At 46.3% G+C, this 19,629-nt stretch overlaps 1 protein-coding gene, 1 non-coding gene and 1 pseudogene across 2 annotated transcripts; 2 read left to right on the top strand and 1 right to left on the bottom strand.

The window, feature by feature from the left end:
- The first annotated feature begins 2,381 nt into the window (after positions 1–2,381).
- On the top strand, positions 2,382–7,114 carry LOC109761249 (uncharacterized). The gene is made up of 5 exons (XM_020320056.3): positions 2,382–2,785; positions 2,909–2,982; positions 4,426–4,555; positions 5,560–5,871; positions 6,517–7,114. The coding sequence occupies exons 1-5, from the start codon at positions 2,531–2,533 to the stop codon at positions 6,787–6,789; spliced, it is 1,044 nt and encodes a 347-aa protein (XP_020175645.2). The 5' UTR covers positions 2,382–2,530; the 3' UTR covers positions 6,790–7,114.
- A 616-nt stretch (positions 7,115–7,730) lies between these two features.
- Positions 7,731–7,803, bottom strand: TRNAR-ACG (transfer RNA arginine (anticodon ACG)). The gene has a single exon. It is a non-coding gene; the product is annotated as a tRNA-Arg (tRNA).
- A 6,301-nt stretch (positions 7,804–14,104) lies between these two features.
- Positions 14,105–19,435, top strand: LOC141041077 (uncharacterized; annotated as a pseudogene).
- The last annotated feature ends 194 nt before the right edge of the window (positions 19,436–19,629 follow it).

Genomic DNA, 19,629 nt, shown 5'->3' with positions numbered 1-19,629 from the left:
TGTTTTTGTCCACCATGCTTTGGATGCGCGTCTGCAGCGCTATCAGCTTGTCCAACGAAGACCAATTTGGGCCCTTCTCCATCCAGGAGGTAAGCCGCATAGGAGCTCCGGACTTGAATTCGGAGGCCGCGGCCCAGGTGGAGTCGCGGGGTTCTGTGATGTAGAACCATAACTTCTGCCACTCCTTGACAGTCTCCACAAACGTGCCCTTGGGCCATGTGACGTTGGGCATCTTGCTCACCATGGCTCCTCCGCACTCCGCGTGTTGGCCATCCACCACCTTCGGCTTCACGTTGAAGATCTTGAGCCACAGTCCGAAGTGAGGCTGGATGCGGAGGAAAGCCTCACACACGACAATGAATGCCGAGATGTTGAGGAAAGAGTTCGGGGCTAGATCATGGGAATCTAACCCGTAATAAAACATCAGTCCGCGGACGAAAGGGTGGAGTGGAAACCCTAACCCACGGACGAAGTGAGGGATGAACACCACCCTCTCGTTGGGCTTCGGTGTAGGGACGACTTGCCCCTTGGCCGGAAGCCGGTGGGCGATTTCCTTCGCCAGATACCCGGCCTCCCGGAGCTCGACGATGTCCTTCTCCTTAATAGAGGAGGCCATCCACTTGCCTTGCCCTCTAGTCTCGGACATGGTGGAGTGCTTGCTTGAGGTGGAGAAGATGAGAACTTGGATGTTGGAGCTCGAGAATGGAAGGGCAGAGAGAAGGCGTGGGTGAAGAAAGGGAATCCTTATCCCCTTATAAAGGCAGTGAATATCGAACGCCTCCCCACTCGCCTTAAAACTCGCCTATTCCCAAGGGCTGTGTAAACGGCACGGTTGGATTACCCACGCCCGTATTGATGAGAATCCCGCAATAAGGGGACACGATCTCTGCTTTGACAAGACGTGCCAATAGAAACTGTATCTCGAAACGCGGAACGGCTGACGAAAACGGTTTGAAATGATGACCGGGTAGACGTGTGTCATCTTGCAAAAAGTTGTCAGTGGATGGGACTCGTGAAATACTGTACTCTCTACGGCTGTGTGTGTGGTACTTGTGTTGCAGATCCGGACACGTTCGTTGCGTCCGAAGACTATCTTCGAGTATTCGGAAAGGGGAACCCGCCTTGCAATGCCGAAGACAATCTGCGCGCCGGACACCTCGTCATTGAAGCCTGGTTCAGGGGTTACTGAGGGAGTCCTGGACTAAGGGGTCGTCGGGCGTCCGGCTTATTATCTGTTGGGCCGGACTGATATGTGTGTGTGTGAGAGAGAGAGATCAGACATTCAAACTCATGTGGAGCAACTCTAGCAGACTTAGACATAAGATCTCTTAGTTGGTTGCTCAGTGCATAATTAACATTAGATCTTTACTTTACTGCAAAGAAAAGGTATGCATATGGACAATCCCTTCTGCCCAAACTGCAATAAAAATACTGAAGAAACTACCATGCATCTGTTATGGGACTGTGATTTTGCGCAAGAATATTGGCATTATTGATCCCTATAAAAAGAGAGGCACGTCTGAAGATACCATGCTAGCTGCTGATCATTTGCCAAAATCTTTCAACATGAAAATTGTGATACTAGGATGCTGGAATATTTGGATTCAAAGGAATGTGAAAGTTTTTAGAGCCATACAACCAACCGTTCAGGCTTGGAGATATTTCCTCAAAGTAGACCTCAAGCTGCTTCAAATCAAAATAAAAGAGAAGCATGCAGACTCTTTTCACCGATGGATAGTCAATACCTATGATTATAAGCATGTTTTCCTTTCCAGGCATTGGTTAACCTTTATTTTGGTTTCCATTCTTTTATTCTCTTCTTTTTATTCATCCCACTTTGTAACATACTGTTTATAATTATATGAAAATTGCCTTAAAATAATTGTTCTACGGTTTGCGGGTCAAAAATTATGCCTTCCAATCTTCTGTTTTACTCATGCCGATGCGTTCTTTTCATGTTCTTGTATGTTTTCCCTTCTATTTCTATATGTTGTATCCCTCGCCGAATAAGCCTTTATTCATTTATTTTTTTGATTTTGAATAAGCCTTTATTCTTAGTCATACATGTCTCGTAGAAGTTTTGTACAGTTTGTGGGGCCCTGGTTAGCATCAGCGTGGTGGCTTTGCTTGAGCGAGCGTCAATCACCTCTCGCTTTCCCCCCGCAAAAAATAAAATAAAATCACCTCTCGTTTTCACCTGGTCACTCTGCTCTCGGTGGATGAGCGTAACTTTGCACGGTGGGACGGTGACTTTGGACGGAATGGCAAGGCACGTGCCCACCGGCCCTCGCCAAGGCAGAGGATCCCCTACACCGGCACACCGGTCACCTCCCAGCGCCCAACAACCCACCGTCCAGCACGTACCCAACCAGGCTCACAGCCGTGCGGCACACAGATCCCCGGATCTCCTGCTCCCCTAGCCTCCCGTTCAACTCTGACCCACAGCCCACCGACAAGTGGCTCCATAGATTTCGTGGCCCACATGTCGGTGGCCGTGATGTGACTGTTCCGTGACGCGGACGGGAAATGGATGGGTGTTACCCCTACTACTAGTACCGTCGTACCCCACGCCACGCAGCAGCACCGCGAGGACCCAAACCCGGCTTACCCGAGCGAGCGAGCTGTGACGATAGAGCCCGGGAGGCAGCACCGCTCGGGAGCAATGGAGAGGGCGACGCCGGTGCGGAGCCCGCACACCTCGACGGCCGACCTGCTCACCTGGTCGGCCACGGGCGCCGACGCCTCCGCCGCCTCGCCGGCCGCCCCGTCCCGCCCCAGCCTCAAGGTAAGCAGCGTGCGCCCGGGGCTCCGCCTCGCCGTGCTACTGCGTATGCACAGACTCCTTCTGCTGTCCCCTGTGCGATGCGGCTGACCTGGGGCTTCACTGCTGCTGTGCTTGTTTGTGCAGCCGGCTGGGGGGATCACGCCGGCCATGTTCGGCGCGCCGGTGAGCGAGCACGAGGCCGAGGATCTGAGCAACAGGTGAGATCTGGGGCCTCCCCATGCCGCATTCCGCCCTGATCTGCTCGATCTGTGGTTCCCTGCTGCGTATTTTATTTGATTGCCCTGATCTGATCTAGTTGTAATGTATGCTCTGCTTGTATGTGCTGTTTGACCCATCGATGTCGCGAGCTTACAACGATTTGCTGGACTGCTCTGGGTTTAGCAACGGCCAGAGCAGTCGCTCGCAGACGATTGGTTCATTAGTGGACGCACTCTGTAAACATGCGATGCTGATTCTTTCCAAATTTGTAGCTTTACCGTTTAGTACACTGGATTTGCGATTGTGCGAGGGTCCAAATCGCACCCATGCTCGCAATGATGCCTTAAAGTTATTTGAGTGATGCAAATGACAAATATGTGATTCAAAATTTGAAATTCTGGCGCACCACGAGGAAGAAAAGTAAAAACCTAGAAATTTGCTGAATTTGCGGAGTCATGCCGCGCTCGATTGTGCGTACTGGCTTGCTACATGTGGTCGTGGCTAGGTCACCGTCTATTTTCTCTGTTATTGGTACTGGTAATTTTTGAAAAGTTCAATGCCGTCAATTCTCTGGAGTGTGGGTTCTCTATGGGTGTGGCTAGCTCTCATGTAGATGAGACTCAACAAAGTCACATCTAACTCCCACCAGTGGCGGTGCTAGGAGTAAGAGCAAGTGATGTCGAAGCTATATATGTAGACAAACTACAGTAAAATGCAGGTGTATTATTGCTGCTAATCCAACTTTTGTGATGTCGCCTGACATCATATACAGCACATAGCGCCGCCACTGACTCCCACACCATTTGATTTTAAGCGGAGATTCGTGGGGATTTTTTTAATTAACCAAATGATTTAGGAGTTAGATGTGACTTTGTTAATTCTCATCTAGATGAGAATTAGCAAATCCGTACGATTATCATTTTGTCAGTTTTGCGAGAATCTGTGGAGTGCTTGCCATGGCAGCCAAATTAAAACCATAGTGGATATTCTAAGTTTGCCTACTCCTGTGAGCATTGCTTTCGAAATTTATCACTTGCATGTGTTGAAGGTTCTGCGCAAAATTACCTAGACTTGCATTGCATGACAAGAGTTATTTTTTTGTTTCCTACATATATTATACTAGTTGAAATTTTCGAAGACGAAATGAATTTTCCTAATGTGGTGATTGGCTGATTGCCATCGTCCGGGTGATAACTTGAAAGTACCAATATTCTTGTGGTTAGCAGTATCTGATGTGTGTCTTTTTTTGGCTTCATTGGTTTATAAGCCATAGAATGAAGTCTCATAAGCAACTGCTTTGCTTGCAGTGGTAAAATAATTAGCCAGGCAACTCTTATTTATATATGTTATAGTTTTTTTTTCCGAAAAGATATATGTTATAGTTGCTCAAAGGTAAGATACTGAACTCTTGCCAAGTGTCTAACCTTGTTGATCTGTTATAGTGAAAGGAGATTGATGTCCGGTTCAAAGATGAAGGAAATGACTGGGAGTGGGATATTTGCTGAAAAGAACGAGAATAGTGATTCGGAGTCTTCAAATCCTGCAAACAGAACTTCTGTGAGGATGTATCAGGTACGTAACATGCTTACAAACATCTCGTTATCTCCCCAACTTGGTTGGAGAATACTCACTCAATATCACAAACACACGTCGTTTTGGTTACTGAAACGGTCTTCATGATTTACCGTTGACCACTAATTTTTACTATACTATTATATGTATAATACAATTTTTTTTATAAATATACTTTTCAAGGCAAACCTAAACATATGATTTACAGATCCTCAATCGAAATATTTGAGGCAATATTTATAGCCAAAGTTTTAAAACCTTGACCTATGACATGTATTTGTGATATGTAGGGAGTATGTGTTTCTCCGCTTGGTATTATTTTGATGGTTCCTTGCGCTATTAATATTTATATGTGTTGATCGGCAGTCACTCTGGTAGGAACCGGATCCCTACCAGGGCGTGCTCTCAGGTTGTAGGGGTGGAAGGAGGGATGGCGTGGAGGAAGGTGTGGGCGCCGTCGTTGCGTGGGCGCGCGCGCGAGAGAGAGAGAGAGCAGGGGCGGCGGCTAGGGTTAGGTCTCCCGGCTCCCTAAGGAAGCCGAGCAAATATGATTGCTTCTTGCTTAATCCCAAAACGGGTCTTTACACGAGTTTATATAATCCTCCTAATAAGATAATTGGGCTAAGCCCCTAATAACGATAAGATAAACTGGGCCACAACTAACTGGGCTAAGCCCCTAATATGCCGGTCATAACACACTCTTTCCTTGATAGAGTAGTAGAGTACCAAGTTAAGGCATACTTTGTACATTTTCTGTTAACACAAAATGCTATTTGGTATCTGAGACTTGAAAAATGCACTTAATGGGCCTCCACAGATATCCTGTTATGTCAAGTTTTAGTTTCTGTAACCCCTCAAAAAAAAGTTTTACTCTCTGTATCTTCATATTTGGAACCTTCAACATCTGTTGATTGTTTTTTCTTTCTTTTTTGTGGAGATGAACTAAATCTTAAACTCTGATTTCTTCTGACAATATCAGTCGCTGATGCACCTTTTCATTACAGCAAACTGTAACTGGAGTAAGTCAGATCTCATTTAGCGCTGATGGAAGTGTTTCTCCAAAGAAGCCATCCTCAATTCCTGAAGTGGCTAAGCAGCGAGAGCTTAGTGGCACATTCGAGACTGATGCTGAAGCTAAAATTAATAAGCAGCTTTCTGAAGCCAAGAACAAGGAGCTCAGCGGAAGCAATATCTTTGGTCCACCTCCTGAGACCCCTGCAAGGCCACTGGCTGCTCGTAATATGGAGCTACAAGGAAATGTAGATTTTGCACTTCCACAACGAAGAAGCGTGCACACATCAGTGAAAGTATCCAATGTTAGTTACCTGATACTATTGCCTTCCTGTTGACATTTTGATTATATATTTTACTATGTCTCCTTTTGGAGTTAGTAGCCAGGTAACCAACAAAAGGTAAGACCTTTTATAGAGCCTATTTGCTGCCCATTTGACGTGCTTGCATGGTGCTGGTTTGCATTCTTTGGTATTATGTTAATTACATGCTTCTGTTTCTTGCATGTTAGATGCTACACTGTAACCAGTGACGGAGCTTAGTGTAGTCCAAAGGGGGACATGGACCCTCCAATGCTTTACTAACACAAAGACGTCACAGCATAATTCATGAATTATGAACTGTTTTCTGTGTTTAATTTTTAATCTCTTGAGGCTGCCCCCTCTGTGATTAGTGTGAAACCGTTGCACCGACCGTTGTCTGGTGCCTTCAATTCAAACAAACCGTTGGAAGCCACTTCTAGCTTTGACCTTATAAGCATGTTCAAATTCGGTTGCATAATTTTTTCATGTACATTTCACCAGCTAGGCAGCTACTGCTCTACTCGTAATAAGTGACTGATGTCTGCATAGAGAGAAAAGCATGTCAATTTTATTTGATGATTTGCTCTTAACCTTGTTAGCGTAAATATCCTACCTCTGCATTTGCATGACTTGAAATTCCTTTTGTAGCCTGCTGGAGGTCCAAGCAACATCACGTTCAGTGAGGATCCTGTAGCGAAGACAGCAAAGAAAATCCACAACCAGAAGTTCCAAGAGCTGACAGGCAATAACATCTTTAACGAGGATGCTCCCCCTGGCTCAGCTGACAAGTCTCTGAGCTCAGCAAAGCTTAAGGAGATGAGCGGCAATGACATCTTCTCTGATGGAAAGGCGTCTTCGCGAGACTACCTCGGCGGTGTCCGGAAGCCCCCTGGTGGCGAGAGCAGCATTGCACTCATCTAATTATGGTAGACTGCTATAGTCGGGACTGGCTAGTACATCCTCCTCATTTCAGGTGCTCTCCTTGGCGTTCCCGGGTCTAGACGATGCTTTGAGATCTGAATTATGTTGGATATCTTAGCCCTAATATAGTGTAGAGTCAGCAGGATCTGACTCGGCTCATATCATGTACGCTTCTGCGTGATCTCATCCTTGTTTTGTGGTACTTATGTATTAGTCTCTCTGTACTGAGAACCTGCGCAATAAGCTTTTTATGGACTCATTCGGTATCATTGAGAAGGCAATTTGCAACTCTTTTATCAGCTATGCCAGGAAATGTTCAGCGGAATTCTTGTGGTAACACCTGTGACAAAACCTTCTCGCTGTATTAACATTTCTTGTGGTGAATCAGTACTTGTGTTAAAAGAGTTGCAAATATTACAACAAATAAAGGGTGAAGAAATATGTTAAGAAAAAGGGTGAAGAAATGTTAAGAAAAAAGGTGAAGAAATGTTAAGAAAAAGGGTGAAGAAATAAGAATAGACCTTTGGTGATCGGTACATAGATCCTGATTGCAAGTTCGGCCTGGCATGCAGTATTTGTGCTGTTTCTCTCTTCTTCTGCTCTAGGTGCAGTTTTAGTATCTCAGGATGTAGGTGTTTTTTCAAAAAATGTGTATGACTTGGTATGTACGCAGTATGATTGACTCCATTTCCGTATTGGAAATGGGGGTCGTGTGGTAGTTCGGCCCGGCTTTGTGGAATAGAACGTAGATTCAAGTGTAGGAAGCACCAAAAATAGGTTCGAAACTTCGAAAGCCAATAATCAAAGTGGAGAGTCCGGTTTTAAGATGAAAGGCATGCGGAGAAACAAACGTGCATACCTCACTGGAAAAGCAGCTGGAATTTATATACTCCTATAAACTAGAGTACTAAAAAAGAGAAGATAAAACTATCAATAAAAATCGACTCCGCTGGGGATCGAACCCAGAATCTCTGGTTTCGTAGACCAGCGCCTTATCCATTGGGCCACGGAGTCATTGCTGTTTTCTTTCCAACAAAATCATATATGGATGCTCAATGAATGGGCTGGCCAACATCATGCAAGAGGAGTTGGTCATACCTCCACACGTGTTGTTAGCTCAAGTTTACAGAGGGATTCCCTGTTTGAACGAGAGGTGTAAATTGCCAAAAACCATCACAGTTGCGCACAATGCATAAACAAAACTCTGCTAGACGCAAAGATATTAATATGTGTCTCTTAGGCTCTTGGGTTCGAGAGATACATCAATGATGATGGTAAACTCTAGAAACAAGTGATTGATGCTAAATATAAGACCTCCTCTCCTAATTTGTTCACTTCATCACTTGTTCCTATGCTAACACTGCTCTCTTTTGGAAAGGGATGCTGCATGTTGCCAAAGCTATTGAATTTGGCTATAGGTGGGTAGTGAAGATGGTAACAAAATTAGGTTTTGGGAGAACACATGGTTTGGGCCTTCCCCTCTACTTGTCCAATTTTGGGACATCTACAATCTTTGTAATGAAAAAACCCATCTTACTTCTAAAGTTTGGGATGGTCCATTTTGAAAATGACTTTCAAGAGGACCCACCCCCACCCCCCAAATGAATTAGAGCAGGTTGCTAGTAGCATTACTCTGTCTGATGAGACTGACTCTTTGATTTGGCAGTATGACAACAAGGGCCAGTACTCTACTAGCTCTGTGTATGACATAATCAATTTTAGAAGGTCTAACCAGTATATATCCCTATTGTTTGTGTCATCCCTAGGATTCGTATTTTCTTGTGATTGCTTGCAAATAATAAGCTCATGACATGGATAATCTGAAGAAAAGGAAACTTTAAAAGTTTAAATATTGTCTATTATGTATGGAACATGAAACTATCCAACACCTGTTCTTGATTGTGTGGTTGCTAAAGAGCTCTGGCATGTCATAGCTAGTTTTTTTTTATGTTGGTAGTTCTTATGAATCCGTAGCAAAATTATAGATAGCCAATAAGAAGCGTCTTTTAACTAATTTAGTTAGCTCAGCTGAACTTTGGTGTATCTAGAAATATAGAAACATCATGATTTTTGATAATGTTCATTGGATTGACATCAAGCAAGTTTTATGGAAGATCCTGAAACTATCAATTTTTTCCAATTCTATGCCTGGAGAGATTGAAGGGTTGTTTGGAGAAGTTATGCTCACACTTGGTGATGGTTTTGAGATCACCTTTAGCTACACTTTGTGGCTGACTAAAGAACATTTCATACCGTTGGAACAGGTGGGCCCAAGGCTAGAGGCTGAGTTTCCTCTTCTCGTGTTTTGTTGCTGCAGGTGCTTCAGCTTAGGGATGTTTCCTCCCATCCAGAAGACAACACTACAAAAACCCTGCTCCACAGCCATACATAACTCTGGAGGTGTTCTATTGGTCCCTTGCGGCCTTGCAGGGAGTGCAACTCCAACAAGGAAGGCCAATATTTGACAACAATTTGTAGAGAACACCTTTTCAGTAAGCGCGTTGCCGAAAACACTAAATCATGGATTGACCGTGTTTTGACACAAAAACTGACAGCAAGACCCATCCGCTAGGGTCATGTGGCACTGGGTAACGACCAACCTAGATGGCCGTTATTGCTGATGTGTGGGGTCTGTATGTCATAGGAAGAAAAAAAGAAGAAAAAGAATAACTGACCTGGCACCCCGAATGTCTCCTCTTTCCTCGGCGTCTCCTCGCCCCTCTACTGCTCCCATACCTGTCTTTTTTTTTCTCTCGAATATGCATGAGTATGCGTACCATTTATTATAGAGGAAGGGGAGGAAGAATCCCAAGTGATCCACTGATTTACAATATGTACATGCGGAGATAAACTCCCAACACCACCCTACTCCACCCTACACTTAGACGGATTACTCCTGACCGACCCACACGCTCCCATACCTGTCATTCTCCCACTGGCCCACTGTAGTAGCCACCACCATCGTCGCTCAAAGCTTCCTCTGCCATGGCTATATCCCTAGTCTCCTTCGCCTTCGCCGCGGCCAGTTATCGCACACGCCTCGCCATTATGTCTAGGAGCTCCGCCTCCTCAAACTCTCCTTCCCTGCGCTAGGAATCGAATGGATAGCAAACTAGTCACATGAACTTGGAGCATTAGTCAGCCAAGCACAATGGATAGCAAACTAGTCACATGAACTTGACACTCAAACAATTGTTATGGGAAATAAACCTTGGTTTTACAGTCATTTGTAAAACCACTTCTTCGGTACAACCCCTAAATACAACAACGGCTGAGATCGCTCCGTATCCCTTCATTAAAAAGGGTAGGATCGTCCCAGCACTTAAAAAGCCGCCGCCCGCGCGACGGGGCTGTACGTCGACTCCCCGTACACGCTGCCGTCCGCGTACGTACGACGACGACCAAAGAAAAAAAAACACGACGCGACCTGTCGAGCGACGTACTCGTGGCGACGTGGCGTCGGCTAGATGAAAAAAAAAAAGAAAAAAAAAAACACGACGCGACGTGTGGGACGGGCAGTTGCGTGCCGTCTAGGCGTCGGTCAAGGGCGGTTCCCGAGGCGGCCGCCGGCCCGATGCGCCATTAATGCCGGCGTTACGCCGGGCGTCGGTCACCTATCGGACTGCCTCCCCCACCCACCGACGCCCGTCTTTAAAACGCCGCTCCTTTCCCGTCTGCCTCCCCCCCACTCCACTCGGCGTGCCTCGCCCCGCTCACCCCACCCACCGACGCGCTCCACCGCCGACGAGCTCCCTTCCCGGCGGCCCCCATGGCGTCCGGCGGCAGAGGCGGCTCGTGGCCAACGAGCCTGAGCACGCCGGAGACCGACGTGCTCATCCGTCTCGGGATGATGGTGCCGCCGGGCTGCCGTCTGCCGCACGTCTTCTGCATCACCGCCGACGGGTACCCGACGAGGGGGCCCGGCGCGTCGCCGGATGAGCTCCGCCGGCACGAGGGCGGCCGGTGGAACATCGTCGGCCGCGCTAGGTTTTGGGAGGGCAAATACTACTGGGCCGTCGTCGCGTAGGCTCGTCGGGAGTCGCGGACCGGCGGCTCGTCGTCTAGCCTGGGCGGCTCGTCGTCTGCCCCGCGCGGCTCGTCTTCCGCCCCGCGCCGTCCCCCTCCGGCGGCCGCGCCGTCTCCAAGCTCGTCCCGCCGTCCGGTTCCCGCCCTCGCCCGGCCCGCCTCCCCTCCCGTCGTCGAGATCCCGCCGGAGGAGTTTGCACCGCGCGAGGACGGCGACCCCGACGACTTCCCCGGCTACCTCATCGCACTGCGGGCGTCGCAGGCAGAAGCGGCGGCCGCGGAGGCGAGAGAGGCCGCCGAGCTGCAGGCCGCACTCGACGCCGCGGCGGCTATGGCGGTGGCAGCAGAGGCCGCCGAGCTGCAGGCCGCACTGGATGCGGCGGCGGCGGCCATCGAAGCGGTGCAGCCACAGGTGGCTCCGGAGGAGGGCGACGGCGGAGGCGGCTACTGGGACGACGGCGGCAAGAGCAGCGACGACGGCGACGGTGACGTCGGTGCGGGGGAGATCGTCGACCTCGCCGCCTCCGACGACGACGAGTAGATTAGGTCGTTATGTTTAATTAATTTTGGTTAAGTCCTATTTAATTAAGTTTTTTATGTTTTAACGTAAAATGAACTGTCGTAATGTTGAATGAACTATCGTTATGTTGGAATGAAAATTATTATAAAAAGTGAATCATTTTATAAAATAAAAGTGACCCGAAAGAAATTAAAATTAAATAGTTTATTGGTAAATTAAACGAATAATAAAAATTATATAAAAGAAAAGATGAAGAGAGGAAGAAAGGAAAAGGAAAAAACCGAAATTAGAAGAAGGAATTTGTAATTTAAAAAAAATTAGTATGAAATAATTTTGATTAATAACAGTGTTTTTGGACTGTCGACGCCAAAAACCGTAGAAAATGCAAAATGCAAACAGACCCAAAATGCACAGAAAATTGGCATGCATGAATCTCATGTAGATACAATGCGATACAAAAATTTGGGCATATTTGAAGGTAACAGAAAAAAGGTGTTCCGTACACATCTTTTCACACCGAAACCACCGGATTCCACAACAAGTGCCTGGGCGGTTTGCCGGAATGCACCCAACTTTTGCCAGCGCGTGTGGGGACCCGCCCGGGTACCGCACGCCAGAGATGAACGAAATCCGACTACGAACGCACGTTGCGTCACGTCCGGGCAGTGTTTTCGGGGTTTTCGGCCCGGAAAATCATAGAAAATCGTAGAGCGTCGAAACGCGACAAATTTTGGCGTGCGTGCCCTGCATGGTCGCTGTGGCCTGTGGAAAAAAATGAGCGAGTTTGGCAGATGCGACGGAGAGACGTACGACCGAGGGTCCCCTCCACCCATACCGAAACCACCGGCTTCCACAGCAAGTGCCTGTGCGGTTTGCCGGAATGCACCCAACTTTTGCCAGCGCGTGTGGGGACCCGCCCGGGTACCGCAAGCCAGAGATGAACGAAATCCGACTACGAACGCACGTTGCGTCACGTTCGGGCAGTGTTTTCGGGGTTTTCGGCCCGGAAAATCATAGAAAATCCGTAGAGCGTCGAAACGCGACAAATTTTGGCGTGCGTGCCCTGCATGGTCAATGTGGCCCGTGGAAAAAAAATGAGCGAGTTTGGCGGATGCGACGGAGAGACGTACGACCGAGGGTCCCCTCCACCAATACTGAAACCACCGGCTTCCACAGCAAGTGCCCCTGCGGTTTGCCGGAATGCACCCAACTTTTGCCAGCGCGTGTGGGGACCCGCCCGGGTACCGCACGCCAGAGATGAACGAAATCCGACTACGAACGCACGTTGCGTCACGTCCGGGCAGTGTTATCGGGGTTTTCGGCCCGGAAAATCATAGAAAATCCGTAGAGCGTCGAAACGCGACAAATTTTGGCATGCGTGCCCTGCATGGTCACTGTGGCCCGTGGAAAAAAATGAGCGAGTTTGGCGGATGCGACGGAGAGACGTACGACCGAGGGTCCCCTCCACCCATACCGAAACCACCGACTTCCACAGCAAGTGCCTGTGCGGTTTGCCGGAATGCACCCAACTTTTGCCAGCGCGTGTGGGGACCCGCCCGGGTACCGCACGCCAAAGATGAACGAAATCCGACTACGAACGCACGTTGCGTCACGTCCGGGGCAGTGTTTTCGGGGTTTTCGGCCCGGAAAATCATAGAAAATCCGTAGAGCGTCGGAAAAATATGTAAATTGGCGTAGGTGCTATGGATGGTGATGCCAACGTGTGAAAAAAGTTTCGTGACGTTTGACGGAGTAAAAAAATGTTACAAACATGTTTGTTTTTCGTGTAAAATTTAAAAAAATACACAAAATGACAAAATTCTAGAAATGAATAAATACATATTTAATAGTGCGATGTGACTTTACCTAACTGCCCGGGCAGTACAGCCCGGACAGTTGTACTGCCGGGCAGTTATGTAGAGCCATATCACAATATTAAATATGACCATGTATGGGTTAACTGACGCGGCTATTTAAGCTGGTCGGGGCGTCGTTCAGCGGCCGAGGTGGGACTAAACTAGCAGTCGCCCATACTGATACTGTAGACATATGCTTATTAAAAGCAACGGGCCGTCGCCCACTTAATAATCGCCGCGGGCCCGACGCCGCAAATATCTGCACGAGCCGTCGCTAGGTGAGGGAATATTCCCGACAATCGCGCACGTCGCCCAATCACGTCGCGCATGCACTTTTGCCTCGTACGTGCCGACGACGCACCCGATCTGATCCGCGTCGGCCGCCGCCGCCCACACTGTCGTTCCCCGCCCGACAGCGTCGCCCCGCCGTCAACGCCCGTCGTCACCCCGCACTAGTCGACGTCACCACCCGCCGTCAGCGCCGGCCGTCAGCGCCCGCCGTCATCCGCAGCTGTCGCCGTCAGACGCCGCCGTCAGCCGTTGTGATCGCCGTCGCCCGCACTAGTCGCTGTCGGGTAGGTATTTCTTTTATTATTTTCATCATAATATAACACATTAGCTGCATGCAACGTCACATAGATATTATTATATGCAGTATGGACATCGATGGTGTGATTGCACGTTCCGTAGAAAAGTGGGTTAGTCTTGCGAAGTCAGCGATTTACATTTTACGAAACGGAGATGGAGGGCATGTTACGAATACCTTCGGTCAAGATGCGTGATAATTTGCTTGCGCTTATGATTCATGGTTACAATCCTAGTAGTAAAAAATTCATGGTCCAAGAGGCAGCCGGAAAAAAAGGGTTGATTTCACTGAGGCCTGATGATGTGTTCGCTATATTTGATTTGAAGAATGAAGGAGTGGATGTTTCTAGTTTTTTGAGTATGGACCAAGGCAAAGCAATAAAAAAATTCCATCTAGTTTTGTTAACAAGAAGAATGGTAAAATATTGATTGATGATCTTATTGAGAAGATTGAGAGAAATAAAAACGCGGACGATGAATTTGTTCGGATGGCGTTTCTCGTCCTGTTAGGGACTATAATTGCACCAGTGTCTGATGAATACATTCCGAAAAATTATTATGCACTAGTGCAAGATGTCAGGCAGATAAAAAAGTTCAACTGGAACGCATTCACTTTGCGGTTTTGTTTGTCGGAGATTGGTATGGTCTTGCAGCCCGGCCATGTTAGGGAATGGCCACGTGGCAACCTAGCACTTCTGCAGGTATGATTTATTTTTTAAATTGAATATTTGTATTATGTAATAATAGTGTAACAGATGCTAAATGGTAGTTTTTTGTTTTGCAGTATCTATATTGGGAGAAGGTGCAGCCAAGCACTGGTCTGCGGTATGATCCTTTAGCGCTGTTGAGCCCCTTGATGAGGAATTGGACAGAAGCGGCAGCAGAGAAAAGAGACAAGTACGACTTTCAATATGGTCTTGGTGTTGGAATGGTAATACGTTAAATATTTTTTTCATTTAAAGTCTGCAATTAATTATTAATTAAATATGATTGTATGATTCTTATTTATGTTGTAGATCGATGACACCATTACTGAAGAGTACCGATTAAACAAAATTAGAATGGAACAGGCTGAAAATAACAAGAAATCCAGTACGAGAAAGTCTAACATTACTGGAAGGGGAACATGTGTGAGTACATCTGAGGCTTCAGCTACCCAGAACCCTATTATGGATCGGATTTTGACTGAGCTGAAGCACATTCGTAAGGACATGCTTCGTATGCCGGAGCTATGCGCACAGGTACAAGTTTTCTTATTTTGCCGTTCACTTTGTTTTTTGATGTGTCACATAACTAATTACAACTAATTTTTAATCACAGAGGGTCATAGAGAAATTGAACAAAAGCGCTGTATTCTACAAAGCCGGTTGAAAGATCGTGGATGTCGCCTAGAGGGGGGGTGAATAGGCGCTTTAAAATAATTACAGTTTAGGCTTGAACAAATGCGGAATAAACCTAGCGGTTAATTTGACAAGCACAAAACCTACAACAATTAGGCTCACCTATGTGCACCAACAACTTATGCTAAGCAAGATAAACAACTAAGTGATAGCAAGATATATGACAAGAAACAATATGGCTATCACAAAGTAAAGTGCGTAAGTAAAGGGTTCGGTTAAGAGATAACCGAGTCACGCGGAGATGACGATGTATCCCGAAGTTCACACCCTTGCGGATGCTAATCTCCGTTTGGAGCGGTGTGGAGGCACAATGCTCCCCAAGAAGCCACTAGGGCCACCGTAATCTCCTCACGCCCTCGCGCAATGCAAGATGCCGTGATTCCACTAAGGGACCCTTGAGGGCGGTCACCGAACCCGTACAAATGGCAACCCTTGGGGGAGGTCACCAAACCTGTACACTTTGGCAACCCTTGGGGGCGGTCACCGGTACCCGTCAAATTGCTCGGGGCGATCTCCACAACCTAATTGGAGACCCCGACGCTTGCCCGGAGCTTTACACCACAATGATTGAGCTCCGAACACCACCAACCGTCTAGGGCACCCAAGCACTCAAGAGGAACAAGCTCAAGGGCACCAAGCACCCAAGAGTAATAAGCTTCTCAACTTGTAACTTCCACGTATCACCGTGGAGAACTCAAACCGATGCACCAAATGCAATGGCAAGGGCACACGGAGTGCCCAAGTCCTTCTCTCTCAAATCCCACCGAAGCAACTAATGCTAGGGAGAAAAATGAGAGGAAGAACAAGAAGGAGAACACCAAGAACTCCAAGATCTAGATCCAATGGGTTCCCCTCACATAGAGGAGAAAGTGATTGGTGGAAATGTGGATCTAGATCTCCTCTCTCTTTTCCCTCAAAAACTAGCAAGAATCCATGGAGGGATTGAGAGTTAGCAAGCTCGAAGAAGGTCAACAATGGGGGAAGAACACGAGCTCAAGAGATAAAGTTCATTGGGGAAGAAGACCCCCTTATAGAGTGGGGGGAACAATCCAACCGTTACCCCCACTTCAGCCCCGCAGAGAGCGGTACTACTGCTTGGCCAGCGGTACTACCGCTTGCCCCTATAAGCGTTACTACCGCTCCCCCTCGCGGTACTGCCGCTGGGCCCAGAGCGGTACTACCGCGGTGGCAGGGCGGTACTACCGCATACGAGCGGTACAACGGCCCCCACTGCCGTGGCCAGTACCGTAAAACCCGACACGAAAAAAGACCTCTCGAATCGAGGCGGTACTAGCACGAGACCGCAGCGGTACTACGATTGGGGGCTACCAGCGGCACTACCGCTCAGGAGCGATACTACCGCTCTAGAGCGGTACTACCGCTTGTAGCACCCAAGCGGTACTACCGCTCCGGCCCGCGGTACTACCGCTAGGAAACCAAAACTGCCATAACTTCTGCATATGAGCTCCGAATTGAGCAAACTCAAGCTTGTTGGATTGAGGAAGACGAGTAGCATCAAAACAGGCATAACCTCCAACATCGAAAACATCATAGAAGATGCGAGTGAACTCCGTTTTCGATGAACTTGAGCTTGTCATCAAGATGACCATAAGCTCCAAAACTCACAAAGAGAAGAACCAAACAAGAACCAATAAAGATGATGCAAGGATGCAATGGTTTGAGCTCTCTATGAACGATACGATCAAGCTACTCATTGAGAGCCCCCCTTGATAGTACGGCAATCGATCCTATAACCCGGTCTCCCACCTACCATTATGAGACCGGTAAAATAGAAAACCTATCAAGAACAAACCTTTGCCTTGCACATGGTCCACTTGAGCTAGATGATGACGATCTTGACTCCCTCAAGTTGGACCACCTTTCTTGGTTGCGTTGGCTCGATGAAGACTAGTTGATTGCTTCCCCATGCTCCACTATGGGTGAGCCACTCTTCCGCACATCTTCACAGGTCCATTGTCACCACAATGGACGGCAAGCTTCAAGCATTTGATCTCTTCATGATGCTTCACTTGAACTTGCACACCGCAACCTAACCCCACAAAGAACTCTCATGAAGATCATGGGTTAGTACACAAAGCGTAATTGACAATGCTCACCACACCATGGGATCGCTTGATCCCTCTCGGTACATCTTCTACGCTTTGTGAGTTGATCAAGTTGATTCACTCTTGACTTAGTCTTGATCAACCATAAATCTTTTCAACTCTCTTCATTTGGATGATGTCTTGAAGATATACATGAATGATCACACAATCTTCTTCTCCAAGACATGCTTGCAATAAGCTCAACTCTCACATGACCAATCTTTGGATAATTCCTTAATAACACCTTGGTCACCACATAAACTCCTTGAAACCAACACATGAACTTCAAGAAATGCCTATGGACAAATCCTTCAAATATAACTCAAGGCAACCATTAGTCCATAGAGATTGTCATCAATTACCAAAACCAAACATGGGGGCACCGCATGTTCTTTCACTGGTGATATTGAAAAAGAAGAAGAGAATGAGTATGGTGAAAATAGTGAGACTAGAAACTATGGTGGAAAACCTCGTAAAGAATTTGTATATAATCCTGACATGGACAATTTCAAAACACCAGGAAAAAAGAATGTGCAAGAGGATGATGAAGATGATATTAATGATTCTGAAGAGAAGAGACCTTATTATTGCACACCTGAATATTTTGATAGTTTCAAGGGTGATAAAGAAGATCCTATCGAAGTTCCTGAGGTATCTGATGAGAAATCCGTTACATCTTTAGGAACAGATGAAATTGCATCACGTGGATCCGTAGATTCTATTGGAGAAGATGAGGTACAGGAGGAGGTTGTAGGGAAACGGAAGCGGAAGGTATCAAACCTTATAAAGTCTCCTTATGTGCCAGTTATACCGACAAAGCGTGCAAAACGTTCAGCAAAAGCAAGTGAATTTTATCATATTGTTTTCGAGCTGAACTTACTACTTATCATTGACTTATTAACATATTACCGTCATGTATTGCAGAACTATTCGAGAAAGAAGTCTTTCAAGATGAATACGATGTGATTAAAGCTAGTGTTAAGTTTGTTCGTGCTTATGAGCGGTCAGCAAAACATAGAAAGAAGTAAATATTCAATGATGGCATGCGCGAAGGTCTCAGTGCAGAGAGGGCTTGTAAGATTCTTGACCATCAATGGCTAACCGATGATGTAAGTTATTGTTGTGTTTTCTATTAGCATTCAATGCAAATTGGAATTGTTATACATCATTTAAATTATTTCCAGGTTATCAATGCTTATTCGTCGTATCTGTTGGGAGTTGTTGGTGACGATCGTCATATAATGCCGACCTGGCTGGTCAATTGGTTACTTGAATTTTGACTGGACACCGAGCCAGGAAAAAATGACAACGAAGTTGTGGCGAAGAAGAATGGACCCGTGAATAGATGCACCGATGAGTATTTAAAAAAAGATAAGGTAAGTTCAACTGCCTTAATGTATGCATATATGGGATATAAATAATAAGAGAGTATGTGTTGATTACATCATATTTTCGTTGTGATGCAGATTTATATTCCTCTTAATAAGGGAAATACCCACTGGGTTTCGGTCGTCATGCATCGCCCGAAGGAAGAGTTCTAGGTTCTTGATTCTTTGATGGGACCCGAACTTGACAGTGAAATTAGAGACAAAGTTGAGGAGCTGGTACGGCATACATTTTCATGAGCATATTGAAACTATCATTTAGTACTGAACTATGTTAAATTCTTTCTGTGCTATTATATATATGAACAGAGAAAACAACTTGGATATGACATACGTGATGCGAATGCGAGCGGTGCTGTGAATTATCCGGATGTGTCTACCTGGCCTATCAACACGTATACGATGCCACAACAAGAAGACGTATGAGTAAATACTTTCATATTATTTTAATATCTTACCTGAAATGCGAACTTATGAAACATTGTTTGTATGGACCAGCAATTCATGTGGAATATTTGTTCTTCGATGCTTTCAATATTGGAACGGTGAAAAATGGACAAGCCATTTTTCCCGGGTCTGGTTTTATTTCAAATGCTTATATTCAATTGAATTCATTATGTAATACTATTTGGATTGTACTAATATGAAATTCTAACAGGGGTCAGTTGATAAATCGAGGGACTTAATGATTGCGCAGCTTATTTTTTCGGAGAGAAATACGCTCAACTATGTGAAGGACAAAGTTACCCGGCTTGCAAAGAAGAAATAAATGTGGCGAAAATTATGTACTAGAAAATTTTGTAGGCTCAAATAATGTTTACATTTATTTCGACTTTGATATCTTGTGACGAAGAAGACACTACTATTTTGAATATTTAAGTCGAGAATGACATTTGGATTATTATTTTGTCTTCATCCCGTTGTCTTTAAATTTGAATTATTCATATTCATAGTTCTGCCGTC

Source organism: Aegilops tauschii, chromosome 2 (assembly GCF_002575655.3).
Source record: "Aegilops tauschii subsp. strangulata cultivar AL8/78 chromosome 2, Aet v6.0, whole genome shotgun sequence".
NCBI classification, from domain to species: domain Eukaryota; kingdom Viridiplantae; phylum Streptophyta; class Magnoliopsida; order Poales; family Poaceae; genus Aegilops; species Aegilops tauschii.
Note: the sequence above shows the minus strand (reverse complement) of the source record. Positions and strands in the feature narration are given on the sequence as shown.

Bases quoted from the DNA above. Each gene is read 5' to 3' on its own strand.
- LOC109761249 (XM_020320056.3), top strand. From the start codon at position 2,531: ATGGGTGTTACCCCTACTACTAGTACCGTCGTACCCCACGCCACGCAG. The intron at 4,556-5,559 runs GTACGTAACATG...TTTTCATTACAG, and splicing joins CTTCTGTGAGGATGTATCAG to CAAACTGTAACTGGAGTAAG. The intron at 5,872-6,516 runs GTTAGTTACCTG...TTCCTTTTGTAG, and splicing joins CATCAGTGAAAGTATCCAAT to CCTGCTGGAGGTCCAAGCAA.